Genomic DNA, 25673 nt, shown 5'->3' on the forward strand with positions numbered 1-25673 from the left:
AAAGAGGAAGGGAAAGAGAGAGCGAGAGAGGATGGAGAGAGTTCAGCAGAGCCGCCACAGAATTAAATAGAATCTATGAGGGGTTCACTGGCGAGAGCGAAAAGATAAATATAACTTTTTACCGTCATTTTTAGTCATGGCTGGCATCTGTTAGTTATTAAAAATCTGACTTAATTATCTTGAGGCACTCAGTCGCATAATTAGCAGTTTTTTGAGTTGGGTTAAAGGGACAATTCCAGAAGTTCAACTTCACATTCATCATGTCCGGCACTACCCCGACCCAACGTATGTGAAAATTGGCCGTTTCTATGTTTTGTATTGAAAGGTTTTCCCAATGGCATCATCTGGTGTGCATCATGTGACTTCAACCAATTAGTTGGCAATGCCTACTCGTAATTGGTTGAAGTCACATGATGCACACCAGATGATGTCATTGGGAAAACCTTTCAATACAAAACATAGAAACGGCCAATTTTCACATACGTTGGGTCGGGGTAGTGCCGGACATGATGAATGTGAAGTTGAACTTTTTGGAAAATGTCCCTTTAGTATAAAAGAGACGAGAGCGTGCGCACACACACACACGACGTACCTCAGTGCTGAACGTCAGCTCATAGCCCAGAGTGGAGACATCATTCTCCAGCAGGTAGACAAGGCCCTGGAAGAATGGGTAGTCCTCACTCTCCATGTCTGTGTACCTGAGGACAACATAATACCGGCAGCTAAATCAACTACTGAAATACTCCACAAATTAACAAAACATCTCTTGCTACGTACAAGTACATCTCAATGATCTGAACACCGTTTCCCTTAGTGGGACCAAAAAAAAAAAAAAGTGGTATTGAATTGAACAATAGTTCACAGATGAAGGGTTATACTGAGTACATGTCATTGTGTCTGCAGCCGAGAGGTAAGGCGCAGTACCTGCCGTCCTTGCCCAGGAACCGCTTCTAGAAGCTGCTTGTGAAGTAGTGTGTGTGTGTCCACAGCCCCCCTACCTGACACTCTTGCCCAGGATGTGCTTGTAGAAGCTGCGTGTGAAGTAGCACTCCAGCAGTCGGTTGTCGTACACGGCCTTGGCCACCACGCGACCTACGAACTTGAAGTAGCTGAGGTGGTTTGGGTTGCAGTGGGACGAGGGGTTAATGGTGTAGGTGACCCTGTCGCCGGGCGAGGTGCGGAACAGGGCGTACATGGCGTTAAACATCTCCCTGGAGATGATCATGTACCACTCTCTCAGCAGACCTCCGGCATCCTGACCCTCCTCCCCTTCAAACACTATGTACCTGGGAGGTGGGGATGAGGGATGAAAGGAGAAAGAAGGGGGGGAAGGAAATGTAGGTCAGTACACTTGACTGTCATTCTGTCATGTGGAGAAACAGGCAGAGAACAGAGAGAGAGAAAGAGGGACATGAAAAAAATAGACACCACAAGAGACAGAGGAAATAAGAGTCCCCGTTCCTTACAGTCTGTTCTTCATGTCCTCGGGGCTCTTGCGGTGCAGCTCTCTGTAAGAGTCTTCAAACACGTGGTCCCTCCTGACGTGGACAGCCATGTCCTCCTTCCTCAGACCCTCGTCCAGACGCTCCAGCTCCTGACGGAAGTATCTGGAGGGAGGGAGTCAAATTAGTAAAGAAAGAACCTACAATGTTATCATGAGAGACACACGTTCCACCTAAAGGACCAGTGTTTGACCTGGAGCGATCAGGGTTGTGTTCATTAGGGCAAGCAACCATATTAAAAAGTTTTGCAACAGAAGACAAAATTAGAGCTTTTTTATTGGACAAGTGCAGGATGTCCCTCCCGGTTTCATTCTACTGTCTTCCAGTAGGTGCCTAATGAACACTAAAGAAGCCTTCCTTACTTTCGCTTGACGTCAAAGTCGAGGATACGGATGTAGTCGACCAGCACAGCGAAGGGTCCGTCGGCCAGGTGGGTGGTGGACTGACGCAGAATCTGGTTAAGCACGGTGCGGTGAGTCTCTGTAGAGGGAAGGAAGGAGGGAGGGAGACAAAGGGAGAGAGAAAGAAAGGAAACATGTCAGTCGCATTTTAGGTCTTGAATGATCCAGGCTGAATCTCAACATTATGTTCCTTGACTCCTCACGTCCCCTCTCCTCGTCTCCAAGGGGGAAGCTAGGAAATCACTGGAGGAAAATATCAGCTTTCCTTTGACGTTTTGAGAGTCCGGGAAGGAAAGCGGATGCAAGGGAAATACATGAGTCACCCCCTGCTATACCCTCCCATCGCTGCTCTCAAGTCCCAAAACTCACCGGCAAAGCGGAGGAACTTCTGTGTGTCGGGAGGCAGGTTGGAGGAAATGTGCATGGAGGAGGGTTCCCTGGAGAAGAAGGGGTCCAGAGAAGAGGGGGTCGCGGGGGTGAGGGGTGCGGGGGACAGGGGGGGAGGCTCATCTTTGATGTGGGACAATTGGCTCTCCCTGGTGTCCCTGACAGGGGGCTTGCTCTCCCTCTCTGTGGCGTGGACCAGGAAGAAGGCCTCCACCGCCGGCTGAAGAACTGAGGGAGAGAGAGAGGAGGGTGAGTAGACCCAAACTCATCCAATAACACTCATTTTCATTTTAAAAGTCTTATTTTTACAATTTTGTGGCCATTAACAAAACCCTGTTCCAATGTTTCATTGCTTGAGTGTACAATCAATACCACGACTTCTTATACTTTCAGCACATTGGTTCAGGGGGAGGGACATATAGCACCCAGTAAGGTGTAGTAAAACGTAGTGCCACAGTTTGAAGTTTACTACGGTTAAAACATACCCAGAACGGCATGCTGATCATGTGACTCCTCCAGTTCCTTCAGGCACTCCCCGAGCATGTCCCACAGCTCGTCTAACAGAAGCTGCTCGCTTAGCAGGGGGAGGTCTGGGAGACGCTCCTCTGTCTCGGATTGGCCGTTGCCTTCTTCATCTGCATGAGAGAAGGAAATACAAAGCACACGTTAGACGAACTGAACCATGTCAAATTATACCCATACCATGGTATTTACCTTATAGTTCGATTGGCTCTGGCTGCATTCCAGGTCCTATTTTTTAGCAGTTGTGTCGCACATCTCTGACGATGTATGGTTTATCATATGAACATGGGTCCTGAGACTTTAACATCTTCAGGTGTTATGAGATGTGATAATCTGTGCAGTGTGACTGCAACGAAGACGTCCTGGAACGCACCCACTGTGTGTTGTGGTTAATGGCCCAATGCAGCCATTTTATATCGACATTAAGTACCTTACTGTAATACATTTCCATTCAAATGGGCAAAAATTGCTTTTTAGCATAAAAACTTTCTCAAGCAACAACTTCGCTAGGACTGTCTGGGAATGGTCTGAGCGGGAGGGGAAAACTAGCTGTTATTGGCAGAAAGGTCAAGAACTTTTTGTCGTTTGCCAATGAACCAATTTACCGCATGGTGACATCACCATAGAAAGACGAAAGCACCGCCCATGCAAACCTGCCGATCAGAAGATCCGGTGTCGATTTTCAACCAGCAACTATCAGGAAATAACACTGATCAAATGTTTTCACACTTTTACAGTGTTCGTTTCTTCAGCTGTTGTACAATATGATACAAAACACAGGAAAAACTATTTTGACTACACTGAGTCTTTACGTGATTAGTGTTGCGGTAGTTTAACGGCAGTCTTACCCAGGGGTGCAAGGTCCTGCTCCAGAGGGGATGGCTGGTCTACATCCATGGGAGACTCATCCCTCTGGGCTGCCTGGGGCTCTGACACTGACCCTACCTCCGACTGGAGAAGGAATGGTAGGGGGAGGGTAGGATGACAAAAGTAGGTGCAAAGGGGGAATATTTGGGCAGATGGGAAGAGCGAAAGAGAGAGACAGAAATGTGATCAATATAAAAAGGCAGACAGTTTACTGGAAAAATTAGTGTACCATGCTGATTCATGATGACATTCTCATAAACCTGCAGACAGAGAGGGGGTGACTGGGAGGTGAGGTGACCGGGAGGGGGGCTAAAAGCATGAAGCCATGACAGCTAGCCAATACAAACCTCATCACATCATACAGTAGAGAAAGCAGGCAGCACCTCCATTCCAGAGCTGGGTTCAAACACTATTTGAAACCTTCCAAATAATTTCAGCATCTGCTCTAGACTGCCTGGTCATTCCAATACAGAATGCAGTGGATCATTGGCAGCACATATCTCCCATCGCAGTCTGTTTTCTGCTTTCATCATGTCAGCGGTATGGAGGTTGTCAGTGTGAGATTGAAATCAGCCTACCGTACCGCCCGCAAATGCACCGATGGTGTCAGTAGCAGTGTGTCGGTATCCGTGTTTGGAATAAGATCAATATGGGACTGTAATCGATAAATGTGAGCGTATGGTGAGTATGAATGTAAATCAGACCTTGGTTAAAACAGTATTTGCTTTCTTTTAAATACTTTAGCTACACTTGAATGAGCGTGTCTGATAGAATGGAACCAATGCTAAAAGTGCAAAAAAAAAACATCTGGTACTATTTGAACCCAGGTCTAATGAATAAGCATGTAGTCAGTATGCATCATTTAGTCAATAGTGTGGATCAATAGGCATGTAGTCATGTTTGCTCAGAAGCAGCAGTAGTCGGTCAGTGCGTGCGTTGCGGCCCATCATGCTAACCGTTGCAGCGCTCGCCGTGCCAGGGGCAGGGGGGGCAGCGGCGGGGGCATGGGAGGCAGCCACGGAGGATCCGGCGATAGAGGCGGAAGGCGGGGGTGCCTGCTGGAGGCGGCGTGCCCGCTGCCCCTCTCTCACCATCTGGATGATGGCATCAGCCTCGGCTTCAAGCTGACGTACCGCCGCCTGGATACTGCTGGCAGAGCCCAGACTGGTGGAGCCTGGACACACAGGAGAGACCAGTTACATAACACTGACCCAGAGCAGAGAAAATCTAGACTAGAGAAGCTGACATTCTTGATTAAATCAGGAAAATAACAACCTTGCCAGAGAAAGCTGTCAACCAGCCACATCTTTTGCTAGTTTTTTTACTTGCTCCTAATTTTTGAAAATGTTCAGTTCATTTCTAAAATGAACAGACTGATGACTCAGCCATTCCTATGAATGATTTTGCCGTGTGTATGTGGGAGCGTGTGTAGTAGTGTACGGTTGTCCTACCTAGTCGTCCGGTCTGCTTGGCCTTCTTGTTGGCGCGGCGCGTGTCCTCTCGGAGTTGGATGATGACCTGCAGGACCCGCAGGAAGAACTTCTGGGTGGACGTCTTCGAGGTCAGGGAGGACATGCAGGGTAGCTGCAGCTCCCGTCCACCCAGCGTCCGCTTCTGGGCTGCCACGATCACCACGCTTTCCGAGCCGTCGAACCTGCGCCCCCGCCAGCACGCGAGGACGGGCGACAAGGCGAAGTACAGTCATTATACAGAAATGGACCAGTGGTAGAGTACTAGGCAGGCAGGCAACAAGGCAAAAGTTGTGGCTTAAATGATCAGACAGACGGATTGACGAGTAAACGAAACCTTACAATTGCTGCCTTTGCACTTCTTAACCTTTTGAGCATCATGACCATGTAAAACTAAAGATATTCTTTCCGTTTCAAGCCTTGCTTTGTGGTTTTCCTATTTCTCAACACCTTGTGGGTCTCTATTCTCCCACCTGAAAGTGTGTGTCGTATTTAACTGAACCTGAATAGGTCAAGTTCACACTAGGAGAGAACCAGTGATGACTATCCATTAATATGACACTGTAATCTCCAGAGAGCCGTGTCTTTATGAGAGCTAAATGTCAACCTAATCACAAAGCCACCTTCTAAAAAGCTGCTCCAACAGGATACTGTCATTAATACTGTGCATTTAGCCTCAAGATACTGAAATCCTCTACAAGTAATCACTTCACAGTCTTCCTTGTCCTACTATGTAGCTACTTGAGTTAGACACTTAGCTTAATCTGTGTCTAGCAAACTGGGCCTAACTGAAAAGCCTACCTCTGGACTAAAATTTTAAGTGATTTTTAGTCTAGGAATTAGGACAATACCAGTATAGCAATATTTTTTCCAGGGCAAAAATTAAAACACAAAGCAGACCAAACTCTTAGATCATTTAAAAACCTTCTGTATGTAAAATATGGAATATGGAAAATAAATTAATGTGAATCTGGAAGACAATGTTTGTTTCAAACTTTCGAGGCTGTTTACCTTAAGAAGTTCTGTTCCCTTTACACGATACTAACGAGTGTCATGATACTGGTATTACCCCAGCCCTACTAGGAAGGGGCTTAATCTGGGTCCAGAATAACAGCTGGAACTATTTTCCTCCCCAGACACCTGTCTGTCTGTCCCTAAACCCCCTCTCTCTTCACCTGCTAGAGAGCTTTCCCCTAACCCCTAGCTATCCCAGAACTTCTCTCTTCACCTGCTAGAGAGCTTTCCCCTAACCCCTAGCTATCCCAGAACTTCTCTCTTCACCTGCTAGAGAGCTTTCCCCTAACCCCTAGCTATCCCAGAACTTCTCTCTTCACCTGCTAGAGAGCTTAACCCTAACCCCTAGCTATCCCAGAACTTCTCTCTTCACCTGCTAGAGAGCTTTCCCCTAACCCCTAGCTATCCCAGAACTTCTCTCTTCACCTGCTAGAGAGCTTAACCCTAACCCCTAGCTATCCCAGAACTTCTCTCTTCACCTGCTAGAGAGCTTAACCCTAACCCCTAGCTATCCCAGAACTTCTCTCTTCACCTGCTAGAGAGCTTTCCCCTAACCCCTAGCTATCCCAGAACTTCTCTCTTCACCTGCTAGAGAGCTTACCCCTGACTATACCAGAACTTCTCTCTTCACCTGCTAGAGAGCTTACCCCTGACTATACCAGAACTTCTCTCTTCACCTGCTAGAGAGCTTACCCCTGACTATACCAGAACTTCTCTCTTCACCTGTTAGAGAGCTTACCCCTGACCCCTGACTATCCCAGAACTTCTCTCTTCACCTGCTAGAGAGCTTGCCCCTAACCCCTGACCCCTAGCTATCAGAGAATTTCTCTCTTCACCTGCTAGAGAGCTTGCCCCTAACCCCTGACCCCTAGCTATCAGAGAATTTCTCTCTTCACCTGCTAGAGAGCTTGCCCCTAACCCCTGACCCCTAGCTATCAGATAATTTCTCTCTTCACCTGCTAGAGAGCTTGCCCCTGACCCCTAGCTATCAGAGAATTTCTCTCTTCACCTGCTAGAGAGCTTGCCCCTAACCCCTGACCCCTAGCTATCAGAGAATTTCTCTCTTCACCTGCTAGAGAGCTTGCCGGCCTTCAACCTGGCAGAGAGGGAGGTGTCCTCAGCCGGGGCATCAGGTGACTGGGCGTCGGCCCGGGCTCTCCTCTGCTGCTCCAGGTTGTACTCACGCAGCTCAGCCAATAATGTGCCTAGAGAGAGGGGAAGACCACCAGTGGTCACCAACCGGTCGACGACAAAGCCTTGCGTTCCAATTTATTTATTTTTTCGTGCTGTTGACTGTAAGTGCACCTAATTCAGCAGCGCTGGGAAGGCAAAGTATTCCAATTTTGAACCATTTCCTCGACCCCCCCTCCCCCCAAAAAAGCTCATTATTATGCTCACTCAGCTGTGCCTCACAAGTAATACAACAAATGATCTATTACCAGTGGGCTCATATACCTACAATTTTGAAATATAAATTTCAAAATGATCTGGGAATAACAACGTTGGCAGGGAAACTCAAGCATAGCCAATATGCAGTGATAATGTATTGGGCCGATAGCCTACTGCACAAACCTCCTTGCTACAGTACTGTTTTTGATTGGTTAATGCTGCATAGGCATAAAACTAATCAAATTTGTTCACACTTTTACAGTGTTAGTTTCATCAGCTGTTATACAACATGATATAAAACAGATTTTTCACTCTACTGTGCATTTAAGTAAAATCTTAAAGTGACAATGAAACAAACGCACCCATTGGTAGTGTCAGCTATCTTTGAATAAAAACACCTTGAACGTGTATTGTGTAGTCTACTGACGCATCTGTTTGCAGTGTGTATCCCAGGTGTCTAGCCCATGAGGCTAGTAGACAGCACGGTGTGTGTGTGTGTTTGTACCAATCTGTTTGCAGAGTGTGTATCCCAGGTGTCTAGCCCCACTCAGCAGCAGACGGAGCACAGTGTCTCTGGTGGTTCCATCTCCTCTGGACAGCTGGAGCAGGATGTTGGCTGCATCCTCCAGACCCTCCTCTGAACACGAGTGACTGGTCAGCACCTGGGAAGGGGAAGTGTGTTATTTATTAGGTTCCAAACGGAAGAAAACGGACTGAAACCGGGAGGACCTTCCTATGCTCTGGTCAAAAGGAGTGCACTATAGGGGGAACACGGTGCCATTTCAGACGCTGCATTGAATTGACCTTTGTGCCCGGGCACCTGAAAGTGACTTGGTTTAAGTTTCCCTAACTGTTACACCAACACATGCATCTAGCCACGTAGAGAGCGATTAGCTTCCCCAGTTTGGGAACCAGTGTTTGTTTTAGTGGTCATTCAGTACCTCGACAGAGAGCTGTAGTTGTTTCTCAGTGAGTCCAGTGGAGGCCAGCTTGGTGTCACTTTCAACACAGAGAACGGTCGCTCTATGCTTCCCTGTCGGGACAAAACACACGCATCAATATTATCTTCCGCTATGGTGCGTTACCTTGTAGGGCGCACGTAGATAAACATGACCACACCCCTTAGTATTGCTCGATGGGTATTATTTGCTGTGTATTATGTGGAAGCAGCAGCGCTTGTAAGACTAAATTCCCATCTGGGACAATACAGTTGATGTTTTCTCATCCCACTCAAATAGAAAGTGATGTCAGTGTATTGCTTGTGAAGATGCGAGTTGTTCTCACCTGTGGCGCTGGCTCCCGTAGTGGTGGGTATAGACACTATAGCTGTAGAGGTCTGGCCTGTCCCTGAGGACGAGCCCTGCGCTGCAGCCACTACCGAGGCCCCCGACACCACCCCGACGCCTGAGACCACCCCTACAGTGGTCCCCTGAGCAGAGGCGGAGACAGAGCCTGGAGCGGCGACGGCTGCACCGGCAGTGGTCTGCGAAGTCGGGTGTCCGGCAGGGACTTCAGTAGCCTTATTATCGGGCAGGGCGATGGAGATGAGGGAGAGGAGACGCAGGAGCTTCTCGGTTAGCAGGGAGGAGCGTCGTATCACTGGGTGGGAGAGCATATTCATCAGCTGGCCCAGAGGAGAAGCCTCCAGGCTGAACTGAGCCCCGTCTGCCTCCCCTCCCGCCCCCAGGGGAAGAGTCTTCATGGAGGCCTTGCCTTTCCTCGACACATTCATGTTGTCCAGCTTCACCAGCAGGTCCCAGAAGTCGGTAGAGATGCCAAGGGACTGGGGGGTGATGGCCGCGCCACAGGCGCCCCCGCCCACGGAGTTCTGGGCTGAGGAGGGGGTGTTGGAGGAGGTCTGGGTGGATCTAGAGCCTCCTCCTGCTGTTCCGGTGACAATAGAGGCAGCAGCACACAGACGGGAGTCTAGTTCAGAGGTGGAGGAGGAGAGCAGGTCCTTACAGCGCTGCTGGGTGAAGTGACTGGGGAACACCTGGAGATAGGAGAGCCACACATTACATTGACAATTCACAATTTCCCTGACATTTTCAAACAAAAGCTCTGGTCAACTGGCAGTTATCCATCAAACACACCATTCATAAATCAGCAAAGTTTTTCGACCCGTGTTCACCACCCATCCAGAGTACGAAACAGTCTCCTACCTTGGCCAGTTGGATAAGAGTATCCAGTACGTGTCGACAGACCACAGGGGCGGCCTGGGGGTGGATGTGTACGGTCGACCCTCCACCCCCTGCACAAGTCACCCCCGCCGCACCCCCCTGTACCCCTCCTCCCAGGGTCCCCCCGGGCCCTCCTGACGTCCCCCCCGCAGAGTGCCGGTCGGCATGCTTCCGTCCCGACGCCCGCTGGATCTGGAAAATGTTTGTACGGCATCCTAGCGCCGCGTCCATGGAAACGGACAGCCAAGAGAGCTGGGAGGAGCTACGAGACTCCACCCGGTTGAGAAGCTCCAGAGAGGAGGAAGAAGAGAGGGAGGCTGAAGCGGTTGCTGCGGTCGTAGACCCTTTACTCCCTCCGTAACCTCCCTGACCAGCAGCAGTCCTCTTGCCTCTGGCGTCTTCCAGGCGGGTGGTCTCGACACAAACCTCACTCTCGCTGCTGCGCTGCAGGATGGAGAGGAGACTGCGGATGACCCAGCCACGCGTCTGGGAGTGGTAGCACAGGTTGCGGAGCACGCGGTGCAAACGGCTGGTGTTGAGTTTGGGTTCGTCTACGAAGAGGAGGACCAGGAGACAGGACAATGCCTCGTGGTCCAGGAGCAGACGACCACGCAGACGCAGCAGAGAGTCCACACTGGAACTGGACGGTCTGGGGAGAGGACAGAGGAAAGGTTAGATGGGAGCTTGTCATACACTTTAAAAAGACTCATCTCTTACAGACTATCCCCACACCAATCCTCGCCCTCTCACCTGCTCTGGTTGGTCCCTCCTCCCATTTGGAAGGTCCCGCCTCTCTGCACAGCAAGGCGGGTGTACTGTACCCCTCGGTTACCCCCCAGGCGGCTGGTAAACGCAGGCGACCTCAAAATGGCCGACAGGGCCGAGCTGGAACTATGGCCGAACAGCCTCTCGTGCATCAGCTGTCTCTGACGAGCCTGGTGATGTCAAATTGACAAAACATGCAATCATGAAATGACTCCATAATATCCCAGTATATTATGTAGCCGGAACAGAACTTGATCATTTTTCTAATTGTATTTTCTGAAGTTATTCTATGCAAGTTCACTTTTGTTACATGGTGCTAGTGTGTAGTAAAACGTTTGAATCTTACACTCACCTCCTGCTCCCGGCGCAGCGCGGCTGCCTCGGCGGCGATGTCCGGGGGCATGACGGCCAGCACGCTGTCCTCCATGTCTTCTAGGACGGAGCGTCGCAGCTCCGAAGGGAGGGTCTGGATGAAGGTGACGGGGTCCAGGGGAGTGTCGCCCTGCGTGGGCTGCTGGGACAGCTCTCTACGCTGCTGTTCAGCACGTTGTTGGGCCAGGACCTGGGGAGAGGAGACAGATGAGACAGTTCTTTAACTAATGATCCCAATTTAGAAAAAAACGTATTAAGGCTTTAAAGCATTCATTAAGTCTTCCTAAGGCCACAGAGGCTTCAACAGCTTGAGTATAATGGAAATGTTAGGTGTTAGACCAAGATCACTAAATCTTCCCCTCTCTACACTACTCATAAGCATGTACACTACATGGCTAAAAGTATGTGGACATCTCATTGTAAAACCATGGGCATTAATATGGAGTTGGTCCCCCCCCTTTGCTGCTATAACAGCCTCCACTCTTCTGGGAAGGCTTTCCACTAGATGTTGGAACATTGCTGCGGGGACTTGCTTCCATTCAGCCACAATAGCATTAGTGAGGTCGGGCACTGATGTTGGGAGATAAGGCCTGGCTTGCGGTCGGCGTTCCAATTCATCCCAAAGGTGTATGATGTGGTTGAGGTCAGGGCTCTGTGCAGGCCAGGCAAGTTCTTCCACACCGAACTTGACAAACCATTTCTGTATGGACCTTGCTTTGTGCATGGGGGCATTGTCACGCTGAAACAGGAAAGGGCCTTCCCCTAAACGGTTGCCACAAAGTTAGAAGCACAGAATCGTCTAGAATGTCATTATATGCTGTATCATTAAGATTTCCCTTCACTGGAACTAAGAGCCAGAACCATGAAAAACAGCCGCAGACTATTATTCCTCCTCCACCAAACTTTACAGTTGGCACTTTGCATTGGGGCAGGCAGTGGGTCTCCTGGCATACCCAAACCCAGATTAGTCCGTCGGACTGCCAGATGAAGCGTGATTCATCACTCCAGAGAACGTGTTTCCACTGCTCCAGAGTCCAATAGCGGGGAGCTTTACACCACTCCAGCCGTAGCTTGGCATTGCGCATGATGATCTTAGTCTTATGTGCTCCCGACGAACAGTTATTGTGCTGACGTTGCTTCCAGAGGCAGTTTTGAACTTGGTAGGGAGTGTTGCAACTGAGGACAGACAATTTTACACGTTACGCGCTTCAGCACTCGGCGGTCCCATTCTGTGAGCTTGTGTGGCCTACCACTTCAGAGCTGAGCTGTTGTTGCTGGTAGACGTTTCCACTTCACAATAACAGCACTTACAGTTGACCGGGGCAGCTCTAGCAGGGCAGACAGACGAACTGACTTGTTGGATATGACGGTGCCACGTTGAAAGTCACTGAGCTCTTCAGTACAGGACATTCTACTGCCAATGTTTGTCTATGGAGATTCCATAGCTGTGTGCTCGATTTTATACACCTGTCAGCAACGGATGTGGCTGAAAGACAAATCCACAAATTTGAAGGGTGTCCACATACTTTTGACCATGGAGTGTATTTAAGCTCAATTTTAAGCCCCACATAGATAATTTACAAGACAAGTCATAATACATAAAAGGATGATTATAAGGGTGATGTATTTTCGTTCCTCACCTCCTCCTGTATGGCAGGTGGCAGGGCAGCCAGGAACTCAGGGCTGACCTCTGTGACCCCGGGTCCTCCTCCCAGTACGGGGACAGTGGTGGAGGGGAGGATGGCGGTGGCAGGGGGGCGTGCTGGGGGTCGGATACCCAGCTGGTTCTGGAGCACCTCACGACGGATGTCCTCTGGAAGAGCTGCCAGGAAGGATGGGTCTACACCCTCTGGTAGACTGATGCCTGGAGAGGGGGGGGGGGGGGGGGTGAGTGTAGGGCTCTACATTGCATGACGTAACACAAGGGTGGCCAACTCTCCCTCTGGAGATCTACGGTGTATGCATGCTTTTGCTCTAACAATCGAGGTCCAATTAAGGTCCTGATGAGCAACAGGTGATTAGAAGAACCATGTGTTAGCATCTGGTTGGAAAAAATGTGCTTCTCCAGGAGGAATGCCCACCACTGAGGTAGAGGGGCCAGAGAAACCAGCCAATGAGACTCTTCTTACCTGCCAGTGGGTCCTCATCCTCATTGCTGGTGGATGGGAAGGGCTCTTCCTGGATGGCCTGGGATTGGCTGTCTGCGCTGTCACTCCGGGGCATGGTCTCTCCAGGGGAGGAGACAGAAGTGGAGCTACAGAGGGGCAAAACATGAGCGAGGGGGGCAAAGCATGAGCGAGGGAGACAGAGAGGGCTCATCTTCCCCTCAGAGTCCCTGCCTAGATCACATTAGATCTGAACAGATCACATTGGTATAAGTAATATGTTACAGTAGTAGCTCCCTCTGATAGGTTAGGTATAATTTTGTTCATGTTTGATATACACCTATCCAAATCTTTTACATCTAAAGAAGTGCCTATGGGGTAGGGGCTAGGGTTTGAATTTGGAACGTATCGTTAGTATTGCCCGCCAAGACCCTCACCCTGACTCCGCGTCAGTCTGCCTGGCCGTCAGTCCACCGTCTCCACTCCCTGACAGCTCCTGTGGCAGATGGACAGCCTGGGTGGGGTTGGGGACGGGCTCTTCCTGCGTGGCAGAGGCGGGGCTACTGGTATCCATGGGAGACCCTTCCAGTAGTGACAAGCCCACCGCTGCAGGCTCAGCGGTCTCCACGATGTCTGGACTCAGGGAGGCTTGGCGGAGGGGAGAAGATCGGGGAGAGGAGAAGAACGAGTGAAGGAGTGGGGAGGAAAATATGGGAGAAAAGGGGAGGAGAGAGAAGAAAAATTGTCAGTTAATACACTAAACAACTATGCATAGTCTGACGGCAACAACGTGGTTGCATGAACACATATGCTCCGTTGCAAAATCTACACTAGCACGACACTTTGAAGCAATGATTAGGGCTGTGGCAGTCATGACATTTTGTCAGCCGGTGATTGTCAAGCAAATAACTGCCCGTCTCACTGTAATTGACCATTAATTACCAAACCCATTTACCAATTCCTTGCTTCCACGCATAGCCTACAAGTCACAAATGCAGACCTTTGGAACATCTACATTTTATAAAGTCTAATAATTCCATGTAATATAGCCTACACCGTCACAATAAATCCATGATCTATTTTAGACGGGTCTAAAGAAGCATGATATGAAGAAAATGTAGTCTATTTCAGAAGAACAGAATAGCATACTCTGAGTTGTCCTTATTTTAGGTCCTGATCTGGATATGCCATATGGCTGTGGGCTACACTAGTTCACTTAGCAGACAAGATTTGCTTCGAATTCTGTAGCATTATTTTATAGTATGAAGAACACAACTGAATACAATAGAAAGTATATTTTCTCCAAACGATGAGGAAGTGTGCACATTCAGCAATTCTGTGTTGAGCTGTTAACAAAGAAACAGCTTCTCCTATATGCTTAATTTAGAGTTAATTATGCAACTTTGGTTGTGATACAAACGTTGGGCTATATGTTTTGATTTTTAATACATTGTAAGGCTTCATGATCCGACTAATGATTATTTTTTGAAGAAATGAAAGGCATGAGCTCTGCTTAGTTTTTGGCTAAGACTGCACACACTTCACCAGTCTCATTCACAATTTGACAAGCACTTGAGATAATGCCTCAAATTTCCCGGCGGCATCCCCTTTGTGCGGCCGTAATGCCCCCTAAAAAAAATCCATGCCTTTTGCGGCCAGTGGGCTGAATATAATAATTATAATTCCCTTCTCCCGGCTGCGTGCCCTGAAGCACTGCTCACTCACATGGCTCAATTATCATTAGCCAATGCCCCTCACATGATCCGGTCTTTCTCACAGGCTACAAGTGAAGACAGACATCGTGGACGCAACGGCGTGTGTCCTTATCCAATTCCGAGGTGCATATTGAAGATATTGAAAGAACTCTCCACATTTACTTTTCGTCAGCCAACAAGATGAATACGCCTAACAAACAGCAAAAGCACTAGCCTATGTCAATCTACTATCCCCCATCGTACAAAAGTTGACCTATTCTATTCTGTGAGAAATAAACGTACCAAAAAGTTATACGCTAATATTGTCACCCATCAGACTATTCTTGATTAACCTCTTGTCTTTACATATAAATAATATAAGTGTGAAATTTGAATGGACCATTATTATGCACCCGTCTTGAAACTGGCAGAGGTAAAAAATACATATGCACTTAAAGGGATGGAGGACGCTTTTCCCGTGGTTCATTTTCATGCCAGCCAGGTAGGCTATACTCCTGTTGTAAATATAAACAATGTGCTTAATATTAGGAAAGTTGTGAAATAAATATAGTATGGCTAGCCTGTAGAAAGCTGATGGGATCCTCTTTTTAAAAAGAGGCCATCACTCTTTTTTCTCACACAATTGCATAGCCTATAGAAATGTTGCACAACATGAGCTTGTGGGCTCTCATGAAGTGTTTGATTAGATTTTCCATTTCATTTGCATTGATGTCAGAGTGATTAGAGGGACAATAGAGTGCTGAGTACCAGGCAGTTAGCAAGTTTGGTAGGTTACTAATGACCATCAGCAGCATCAGATCTTGGAGAAGCCTAATTACTGTGACTAACTGGTCACTTGGAATTTGACTGCCGTCATAACTCGTGACCGCCGATGTGGCGGTAATACGGTCACCGCAACAACGCTAGCCATTATGGCTATATTCAAAAGGAGATCGCTTAGTCAACAGCATCACTGCAGATACAGATGTGTGCCCTTACTGCTCATCAGTCACTCTGTGAAAGAGGGTGCATTCGTTTTGCTACCCTGGTGCCCTGGGTGGATGAGACCAACGGAATGGTCTCAAATGTGCAAACTCCACCAACCGGTGCGCTGGGAAAGCTAAAACAAAACACAATTCTTACAGTTTCAAAGTTAGTCTACCTTCCCTGCCTCCATCCACCGCTCCTCCTCTCTCACCAATAGTGGGCACCGGGGACATTTCCATCTGTGACGCCTCCACTTCGCAGGTCGGCCTATCGGATGCCGCCGCAAGGGCTGGAAGACCGGCCCCTGCCAGGGCGGCCAGCGAATTGGCATGCGACTCGGCCAGGAGCAGGTCTGCGATTGGCTGGTGGACCTGCTGGCTGATGGCAGTCTCCAGGGAAACCAGGGCCTGTTCGTGGGGGGCGGGGGTTGTGGGGGTGACCTCTCCTGAGGGGGGAGCGGTGAGGAAACCATCTGAGACCCGAGGGGGGTCCAGACACAACACACCACTGCCCTGGGCCTCACCTTCTGAGCCAGGGGAGACACAGAACAGAGACAAGTTAGACAGAGTTCGGGAGTCCTAGGTTCACTTGACCTCCTTCTGATGGAACAACACACAGAACACGAGGGATGAGTCAAACTAACTCAATAGTGATATGTAGGTTCACCACTTCAGTTACACATAAAGTACAGAGACAGGTCCTACAGGTGTGCTAGAATTGGAATAGATTAAAAAAGGGAAACTGGCTGAGGGAACCAAGGAGAGGTTTGGGGAGCACCGAGTTAGAGGGGTACAATGATATGAATGAGCCAAAGCTGATTTTTTCCTGAGTGAGATTGGTGTGAGTTGGGCAGCACTGAGGAAGGCAGTAAGTTGTATAGTTATCTCCCGTACGGGGCGCACTATCCTGATCCCCAACAACAACACAACTTACTACCTCACCACAGCACAGCCACAGAAGGGTATGGGTTCCACATCCATATAACACACGCACAGAAGCACATTATGTTACATAGCAACATCACCGTGTAGCTCACTTGGTAGAGTAAGGCACTTGCAACACCAGTGTTGTGGGTTCGATTCCTACGGGGGGACCAGTATGAAAATGTATGCACTCACTACTGTAAGTATCTCTGGATAAGAGCGTCTGCTAAATTACTAAAATGGAAATGTAACTACAGTGTCAGTAACATTTTCTCCCCCCAAACTATTAGTTGCAGAGTAAATGTCCAAGCCAAGATGTCAGTCCCATGGTTTCCATGGTAATAGGGTCCTCTGGGTCGTCTTGGCGTTGCCGTGGGAAAGACAGTAGACTGTATAGTTATCTCCCAGATCTGGTGTGATCCTAAAACTATACAAACTACTACCTCACCCCACAGCACGCTACTCTGTGTTCGTCCGTCTGTCTGCTGGCTTCAAGAGGGTCCAGACAGAGGACACTTACTGGGCCAGAGTCCATTCAAACACGCACAGAAAAAAGACAGAAAATGTGAACAGAAAGTTATCTGGAAAGAAAGGATTCACTTTCGCAAAAGGGTTAAAAGTTAGCCTCAATCTGGTAAAAGCACTTGCACTCTTACAAAAAAATGATACTTAGTATAGTGTTGGCATTTAAAAACAAGGTGCCAGTACCAGCAGTGGCCTCTCCAGCCACACCGTTGACCGTCCCCAGTCCCGAGCCCTGTAGACTCTGCTCCCTGGCCTCCTCTCCTCCTGTCCTTCTGTCGTTCTGCTTGGCCTCCTCCTCCTCCGCCAGCTGGCGTCTTTTCTTCTCCCTCCTCTCCTCCAGCTCCTCGTCTCTCAGGGTCTCCAAGTGTTGCAGGATAGGAACCTTCACCACTGGGAAGGAGAGAGATGGGGTTAGAGGGATGGGCTGGGGTGTACAGTGTGTGTGTGCGTGCAGCTATAAGTCTTCATGAGTAACTGTATGAATCAGCAACTGTGAGAATCACAGAAAATCATATTTTCTCAGTAGTCAAACAGCAGACTAGTAAAAGACTGTCGTACCTGCTACACAGTCGTGCATGCTCTCAGCGTCCAGTACTTTACACTCATCAGTCCATCGGGTTAAGGCAGTGGGGATACTGGACAGAGTGCCTGGAAAGATACATATTTGAGATGAATTCAACATAATTCAATGAAAGCTTGGGCTCCCGGCACAGACTAAGCACCTAGGGACAGTTTCCAATAGATTCAGCCTAGTTCTGGACTCCTTCTCCAATGACAGTATTTCTTAGTCCAGAACTAGAGCTAAATTGGGTCTGGTAAAGCGGCCCATATAGTAGACTGGACTGGTGGACAGCGAGTGTCATACCTGCTTGTCCTCCGGTGCTGCTCTGCTCGTGGAAGAAGTCGTCGAGCAGCTCGTCGTCGGAGCGGGCGATGATGTGCACGTCCTCGTTGCCCACCAGGAGACGTGCGCGGCCGCGGGACTGCAGGGGCAGAGAGCTGGACAGCTGCAGGATGTCTGCTGCAGCACTGGGACCTAGCAGTCTGGAGGGGAGGAGAGAGAAGGCACATACACATTTAATACACAGCAGTTGATCGTCTTACAACACTGATACATATTCACACACTTAATCATATTCTCTTCTAACGCACCGACATGAACAAACACTTTCAGAACCTATGACCTTAGAAATGGATACATGAGTACAGCAACTATAATCAATACTTTGTTTTTGAGGTGCGATTGATTTAGCATTTGGGGGACTATTCCATTGGTTCCTTTGTACGTACAAAATCAAAAGCTGCTTAAAATGTTTGACAGAATCTGACCCATGACCTAGGAAAAGTCCCATTAATTAATTGTAGCATCTCCGTCTCACCTCTGCAGGATGAGTGGGGGGTTGGGCTGTCTGTTCCCGGGGTAGTGGACGTGTATCGTGTGGCCTGTGTTGGCGGTGAGCTGACGTAGCGTTCTCTGGCTACGACCCATGCCCTGCGCCAGGCGGTTGTTGGTGCCTGCCCCGCCCAGCGTTAGGGAGCCGTGGTCGGCGTGACGCACCATCAGGGGGTGAGAGCTGGGGATGTTGCCTGGGGAGGGAGGGATGTCAGCTGATGGGAACACGATAAACAGAGAGAACAGTTGCAGACATTAGGGGGACACGTAGTGACACAACCCCGTCATTCTACATACTGCTATATGGCTATTATAATATAGGCTATTGCTACATAGCTATTCGTAAGTCTATGTCTTTAGTGTTAGTTGTTCATTAGGATTTAAAAAAAGAGAAACTACTTTGAGAAATCAGGGCCCGTATTCATAAAGCGTCTTAGAGTAGGGGTGCCAATCCGGGATCAGTTCGGTCTTTTAGATTATGAATATATGGACAGGGGGGAGCTGATCCTAAATCAGCACTCCTACCCTTGAGAAGCTTTATAAATATATGGGCCCAGTTCAATAACATAGAAGCTGCCTTCTAAATCTATCCATACATTCAAAACAAAGACTATGAAAAACAAAGTGGAATAAAAACACCAATATGACTCACCGGTGGTGGAGAACATGTTGTCAAACTCTATGATGAGGTCATCGTCGCGGTCAAACCTCTCGAAGCGGATGTGTGGCGCAGCGTTGATGTCTGGGAAATCTTCATCCAGCTCCATCTCCGAACCTTCATCGTCGTCATCCTCATCTCCTTCTTCATCATCCTGAGAAACAGAACATGGCCTATTCAGACTCTTTTCTTTCTTTACACTTTGTTATTTTCTCCATTACAAAACTCATTCTAAAGTAAGTAAATGGATACCATTCGAATGTGACCAAGCCGGTTCGAACCCAGGTCTCCTGTATAATAGCCTGCCAAGCCGGAGCCAATGCAAATCCTCACGACTCAGACAAGGTAACTGAACACACACAAAAAAAACACTCCTTCCAGAGTCTTCAAACTCTTCCTCACCTGATCCTCCTCCTCTTCCTCTTCTTCCTCCTCCTCTTCGTCCTGGCTGTCTTCTTCATCGTTGCTGCCACTGGAGTCTTCCTCCTGCGTGTGCTCCTCATCCTCAGGCTCCAGGATGTTCATAGAGTCTACGGTAGAAGACGGAGAGAGGACAGTGAGCGAGACCAAACCACCCAACACACTTGAACCCTTTTCACCCCAATAACCCCATTTAACTAAATAAAACTAATTAAATAGATATTTCATGTATTTTTGGAGAGGATGTTGTGAAAATAAAATATCAGAACCAGCACTTACCTTCTCGGTTGGCCTGTAGAGTAGAAGCCTGACTGATATTGGAGGGTGCCTCATCCATCAACACGTCCTCTTGTGATTCGTCCTCACCACTGCCACGTCCCACTGAGTTAGAGCAAACAACCAATCAGAAACAAGATGATGTATTGCATGTGCCCGCCCCTTTCTTCTACACCATCCCATTTCACTCTGATGAGTCCAGTGGTGTATTCAGACAGGTGAAACCTTAAAGTAACATTTGTTTTCAAGAGTTTATATTCTGTTAGCTCGTACCCAAAAATTGTTATTGACTCCTATACTCATGTGGCCAAAGCGTAAATCCGAGAAAAAAATACTAACAAAACCCAACTCAAACTTCTCTCAAATGATTGCCATTTCCCCCTAGAGGATGATGAGCTGGGCGATCAGTGGTCTATACACATTTATAAAAAATAAAATAAAAAGAATAAATCGGTCATATTTAATAGAAATCTGGAAAGACGTTTACTTTTAGAATGTTGCAGATAGAGATTTAATTGAGGTGAAATGAGACCTCACTTGTGTTCGAGAAAATGCTTTTCTAATTGAACGGTTTGTAACGTTTCACCCTTTTCAACAGTCTCCTGGATTCCAGACTCCCTGCTTACCGATAATAGAGCTGTTGACGGCACCGGTGTCTCTCTCCAACAGCTCGTCTATCAGATCCACCAGCTCGTTCTCCACCTGCATGGCCGTGGTGCTGAGCACCTCCGGCTGTCCAGCGATGACTGCCGTGTCTCCCTCCGTCTCGCCGTCCATCAGGTCACTGTCTGTTCCCTGGGCCCTGTGACTGCCCTCCACCAGAGTCCCCTCAGCCTCACCAGAGTCACCTGCAAAGAAAATGGATTCAGTGAGATGAACAGTAAGCCAAGAACAGTCTAAAATGTGAGTTTCCCATTTCCCCGTGGTTCTGGGGAGCATGTGGGTGTCTGTGTGTAGTAACATATTTGTTACTACATGTGTGTATGTCTACTATGTGTATGTGTTTATGAGTGCAACGTGTGTGTGTGCGCGCGCATCACCTGTGGTACCTTGTGTGTTGCTATTGGAGTCCCTGGTGGCTCCCACAGTGTCGTGCTCAGCCTTGTTCTTGCTGGATCCCCCCTTCCCTCCAAACAGGCTGCTGGGCTGGTTGACGATGCGGGACAGAGTCTCTAAGGGCTTCAGAGCTGCATTCACTGTGTTTGCCATGTTGGGACTGAGATAACAAGTCAATGGTGAGAAAAACATTTGTATTTATTTATTTTACCCCTTTTTTCTTCCCAATTTCGTGGTATCCAATTGGTAGTAGTTACAGTCTTGTCTCATCGCTGCAACTCCTGTACGGACTCAGGAGAGTCGAAGGTCGAGAGCCACGCATCCTCCGAAACACAACCCAACCAAGCCGCACTGCTTCTTGACACAATGCACATCCAACCCGGAATCCAGCCGCACCAATGTGTCAGAGGAAACACCGTACACCTGGTCAGCGTGCACTGCACCCGGCCCGCTCCTGGCCCGCCACAGGAGTCGCTAGTGTGCGATGAGACAAGGATATCCCTGCCGGCCAAACCCTCCCTAACCCGGACGACGCTGGGCCAATTGTGCGCCGCCCCATGGGCCTCCCGGACACAGCCAGCTGTGACTAAGCCTGGACTCAAACCCAGAATCTCTGGTGGCACAGCTAGCACTGCGATGCAGTGCCTTAGACCACTGCGCCACCTGGGAGGCCGAGAAAAACATTCTCAATGGAAGGAAGAGAAGGAGACATTCAGCGATTTGACCACAGGAGTTGAGAAAATATGAAATCTACGCAAATTTAAGCAATGCGACGCCACAATAACCAATTGAGGGGGAGAAGCTCTTAAGCCAGCTTTGGCACCGTGCAAGTCAAGCTACCAGTGAACGTGCTGTTTTGCATGCTGTTTGGAAGAATCACCCACAGGGGGAGATTTCCCTGATGCCTTACTATAAAGTAGTAAGCAATGTGAATCCTCTAAGAGGGTGAGTAAGGGGTTTGAGAGGATCAGTGGTGTGTGTGTGTACCTGGACAGGTCAAGGCTGTGCGGTACTCTAGCCAGGTCGTTGACCAGTCCTTTCTTGAGGAAGAGGCGTATGATGTTATTCATGCCATTGTGCTGCGTCTTGGCTGCTGACGTGCTGTAGAAGCTAGAGGTGGACGGACACGACTCCATGATGGTGCTGATGATGCACATCACCGCCTGGAGCCTGGGGGGAGAGAAAAATTGGGAGTTTTCAGTGAAGCCTAGACACACAGGGACAGATAAAAATGCATAACGAATGCACTATGAATCCGTCCATTAGTCAAATATATTACCAATTTCAACTTTTGACACACATCAAAATGACAAATAACGGATGGTAAATAATAAACTCAGCAAAAAAAGAAAAGTCCCCTTTTCAGGACCCTGTCTTTTAAGGATAATTTGTAAAAATCCAAATAACTTCACAGATCTTCATTGTAAAGGGTTTAAACACCGTTTCCCATGCTTGTTCAATGAACCATAAACAATTAATGAACATGCACCAGTGGAACGGTCGTTAAGACACTAACAGATTACAGACGGTAGGCAGTTAAGGTCACAGTTATGAAAACTTAGGACACTAAAGAGGCCTTTCTACTGACTCTGAAATACACTGAAAGATGCCCAGGGTCCCTGCTCATCTGTGTGAACATGCCTTAGGCATGCTGCAAGGAGGGATGAGGACTGCAGATGTGGCCAGGGCCTAAGACGCCTAAGACAGCACTACAAGGAGACATGACGGACAGATGATTGTCCTTGCAATGGCAGACCACGTGTAACACCACCTGCACAGGATCGGTACATCTGAACATCACACCTGCGGGTCAGGTACAGGATTGCAACAACAACTGACCGAGTTACACCAGGAACGCACAACCCCTACATCAGTGCTCAGACTGTCCGCAATAGGCTGAGAGAGGCTGGACTGAGGGCTTGTAGGCCTGTTGTAAGGCAGGTCCTCACCAGACATCACCGGCAACAACGGAACCTATGGGCACAAACCCACTGTCACTGGACCAGACAAGACTGGCAAAAAGTGCTTTTCACTGACGAGTCGGTGTTTTGTCTCACCAGGGGTGATGGTCGGATTCACGTTTATCGTCGAAGGAATGAGCATTACACCGAGGCCTGTACTCTGGAGAGGGATCGATTTGGAGGTGGAGGGTCCGTCATGGTCTGGGGTGGTGTGTCACAGCATCATCGGACTGAGCTTGTTGTCATTGCAGGTAATCTCAACACTGTGCGTTACAGGGAAGACATTCTCCTCCCTCATGTGGTACCCTTCCTGCAGGCTCATTCTGACATGACCCTCCAGCATGACAACGCCACCAGCCATACTGATCGTTCTGTGCGTGATTTCCTGCACGACAGGAATGTCAGTGTTCTGCCATGGCCAGCGAAGAGCCCGGATCTCAAGCCAATTGAGCACGTCTGGGACCTGTTGGATCGGAGGGTGAGGGCTAGGGCAATTCCCCCCAGAAATGTCCAGAAACTTATACGTGTCTTGGTGGAAGAGTGGGGTAACATCTCACAGCAAGAACTGGCAAATCTGGTGCAGTCCATGAGGAGATACACCGCAGTACTTAATGCAGCTGGTGGCCACACCAGATATTGACTGTTACTTGTGATTTTGACCCCCCCTTTGTTCAGGGACACCTTATTCCATTTCTGTTAGTCACATGTCTGTGGAACTTGTTCAGTTTATGTCTCAGTTGTTGAATCTTATGTTCATACAAATATTTATACATGCTGAAAATAAACGCAGTTGACAGTGAGAGGACGTTTCTTTTTTAGCAGTTTATGAGCCCCATGGAAAAACCATCGGCTTAATTGTTTTTAGACAATTATGAAATCTCTGCCCTGCCCAGCCCACTCTTTCACCTGGCGTGTTTCTCCGTGCCCTCTGCCATGGCCAGCGCCCGGCTGAGTGCGGCCTTCACCTCATTGACCAGGGCCACCTGTGCATCGGTGCCTGTGCCAGCAGCTGCCAGGCTGGCCAGGAAGAGGCGTGCCAGGGCAGGGGTGTCCTTGTCCTCAGAGCTCTGGGTGTGGGGCAACAGGTGGTCCAGCACGAAGGCTAATACACTGCAGTCCTGCAGGGGGAGAGAGACAGAGAGAGCAAGAAGGGAATCAGGACGACAAGTCTTATACTCAACATATTACAAACAGAGCGCAGTACAGTCGTGTAGCAGAGGAAGAGATGGACCCCTGGGTGAGGAGAGGACTGGCGCAATGTATTGTACATACCTCTACAGAAATTAAATACATATACATCTATACAGCACACAGAGAGAGGACTAGAGTCAGGTCAAATAGAAACAACGCAGGATATATTCCAAATCTTCTCTAATGAGGTTGGTGTAGTGGCTATGGCAATACAGGGAGGGGAAGAGAAAAACAGGAGTTTGTCAACATCGTGTTTAAACTCCTCAAATCCTTCGAGCCCTTGAGGCAATTTATGCCAAGTTTATTACAGTAGTAAAACTACATAAATTGTGAAAGCTGGACGTTTTGCCCAGTCCAGGTAGAACCCACCCACCTCCTTGATGAGCTCAGACTGTCCGGCCGTGTAGCAGTAGGATGCTATGAGGGTGGCGATGCCCACGTAGGACCTGACCAGCTCAGCCAGGAGACGTAAGATGGTGGAGGTGGGCATCAGGGGCTTGGAGGCCTTAGCCTTGGCCCCCTTACTCTCCTCTGAGCTGGCTCCCTTCTCCCCCTCCACCTCCTTCTTCTCCTCACGCATCTCCTCTGGAGTAGAGGCTGAGGTGGGGAGAGAGGGTGGGAGATGGGAGGGGAAATGGACGGGGGGAAGAGAGAGAAGAGAGTTAGGATCGTGAAGGGGCAGAGAGGTGTCTAGGAATTTTACAACACTGATGGGGCAATCGTGACAAATCTCGATTTTTGCTCATTCATTTGGTTTAAAAACACTATATTGTATATTAGCATCATACAAATTGACCAAACTAAGGAAAGAAGTGTATTGTAAAAGTACCAGTGGAGGCTGGAGGTGAGGAGGAGGGAGGTAGGGTCTCACCTTCTCCCTGGGGTGTTCCAGACTGAGAGGAGTCAGCTACCGCTCCATCTGCAGAAAACACCTGGGGCTGAGAGACAGGAGAGGGGGAGAAAATATAACCTACAATATATCTAGACCGATACAGCAGCTTTCAAAACATACATAATGTTTTAATTCAAGACACTCGCACTCCTGGGTCGGATTCAAGAAGATAAACGTTTTGAGAAAGAGGTTTCACCTGAACTTGTCCAACAAGAACACAGAGTCCTGCAGCGGACCGGACACCCACCCGTGATTGACCCCCCCCCAAAAAACAATCAGCTGGCGGGTGGAATGAAAACATTATTTCTCGCAGTTCAAAACAATTATACTGCGGGTCAGAAACGTTTTAAATCAAAAAGAATATAACAAGGAGCTTGTTGTGTTGAGTGGAGCAGGGAATTGTCCATTAGTAGGCCCATTTGTGTGGTGCTGAAACACTCCTAATTTGTCAGAGTGCAGAGCTTATGTTGTTATCTTCCACCACATGACAATACGTTGCCAAATTCATTTTCCCTGACTCCATAGCGAACGCGAAATGGCTTCCGTTCCTATTTCTGGGCGTGGGAGATGCACTTGATTCAGCAGCCCTAGTGCTGGGAAGGCCAAGTGTTTGCATTTTGAACCATTTCATGTGTCTGAAGGCAGAACTCATACCCGGCAGGCCCAGAGAGCAAATCAAGTGCGCCTACCGCTGGCCTATCAGAACGCTCAGATCACCGTGTCT

General features: G+C 48.6%; 1 protein-coding gene across 23 annotated transcripts in view; it reads right to left on the reverse strand.

Moving 5' to 3' along the window:
- Window positions 1-25673, reverse strand: part of huwe1 (HECT, UBA and WWE domain containing E3 ubiquitin protein ligase 1) — a 92309-nt gene that overhangs the window by 16474 nt on the left and 50162 nt on the right. For 9 of the 23 annotated variants that reach the window (XR_014380093.1, XM_082960136.1, XM_082960133.1 and 6 more), the window contains 33 exons: window positions 24887-24995; window positions 24431-24654; window positions 23773-23984; window positions 21893-22075; window positions 20890-21065; window positions 20476-20697; window positions 19853-19954; window positions 19556-19683; window positions 19148-19307; window positions 18482-18710; window positions 17968-18146; window positions 17661-17750; window positions 17286-17492; window positions 15830-16180; window positions 13411-13621; window positions 12998-13122; window positions 12509-12732; window positions 10843-11058; window positions 10482-10666; window positions 9714-10380; window positions 8836-9544; window positions 8493-8584; window positions 8057-8213; window positions 7231-7367; window positions 5131-5344; window positions 4636-4853; window positions 3661-3763; window positions 2776-2925; window positions 2273-2518; window positions 1865-1982; window positions 1467-1607; window positions 999-1286; window positions 593-698 (listed from right to left, as the gene is read on the reverse strand). Coding sequence is in view for 22 of the 23 variants with exons in the window: in XM_082960136.1 (XP_082816262.1) it covers window positions 593-698; window positions 999-1286; window positions 1467-1607; window positions 1865-1982; window positions 2273-2518; window positions 2776-2925; window positions 3661-3763; window positions 4636-4853; window positions 5131-5344; window positions 7231-7367; window positions 8057-8213; window positions 8493-8584; window positions 8836-9544; window positions 9714-10380; window positions 10482-10666; window positions 10843-11058; window positions 12509-12732; window positions 12998-13122; window positions 13411-13621; window positions 15830-16180; window positions 17286-17492; window positions 17661-17750; window positions 17968-18146; window positions 18482-18710; window positions 19148-19307; window positions 19556-19683; window positions 19853-19954; window positions 20476-20697; window positions 20890-21065; window positions 21893-22075; window positions 23773-23984; window positions 24431-24654; window positions 24887-24995 (6879 nt within the window). In the remaining variant the exon portion in view is untranslated. The remainder of the gene's footprint in view (window positions 1-592; window positions 699-998; window positions 1287-1466; window positions 1608-1864; window positions 1983-2272; window positions 2519-2775; window positions 2926-3660; window positions 3764-4635; window positions 4854-5130; window positions 5345-7230; window positions 7368-8056; window positions 8214-8492; window positions 8585-8835; window positions 9545-9713; window positions 10381-10481; window positions 10667-10842; window positions 11059-12508; window positions 12733-12997; window positions 13123-13410; window positions 13622-15829; window positions 16181-17285; window positions 17493-17660; window positions 17751-17967; window positions 18147-18481; window positions 18711-19147; window positions 19308-19555; window positions 19684-19852; window positions 19955-20475; window positions 20698-20889; window positions 21066-21892; window positions 22076-23772; window positions 23985-24430; window positions 24655-24886; window positions 24996-25673) is intronic. The other 14 variants (XM_082960143.1, XM_082960146.1, XM_082960140.1 and 11 more) reach the window with 12 other exon arrangements.

Source organism: Salmo salar, chromosome 13 (genome assembly GCF_965601325.2).
Source record: "Salmo salar chromosome 13, fSalSal1, whole genome shotgun sequence".
NCBI classification, from domain to species: domain Eukaryota; kingdom Metazoa; phylum Chordata; class Actinopteri; order Salmoniformes; family Salmonidae; genus Salmo; species Salmo salar.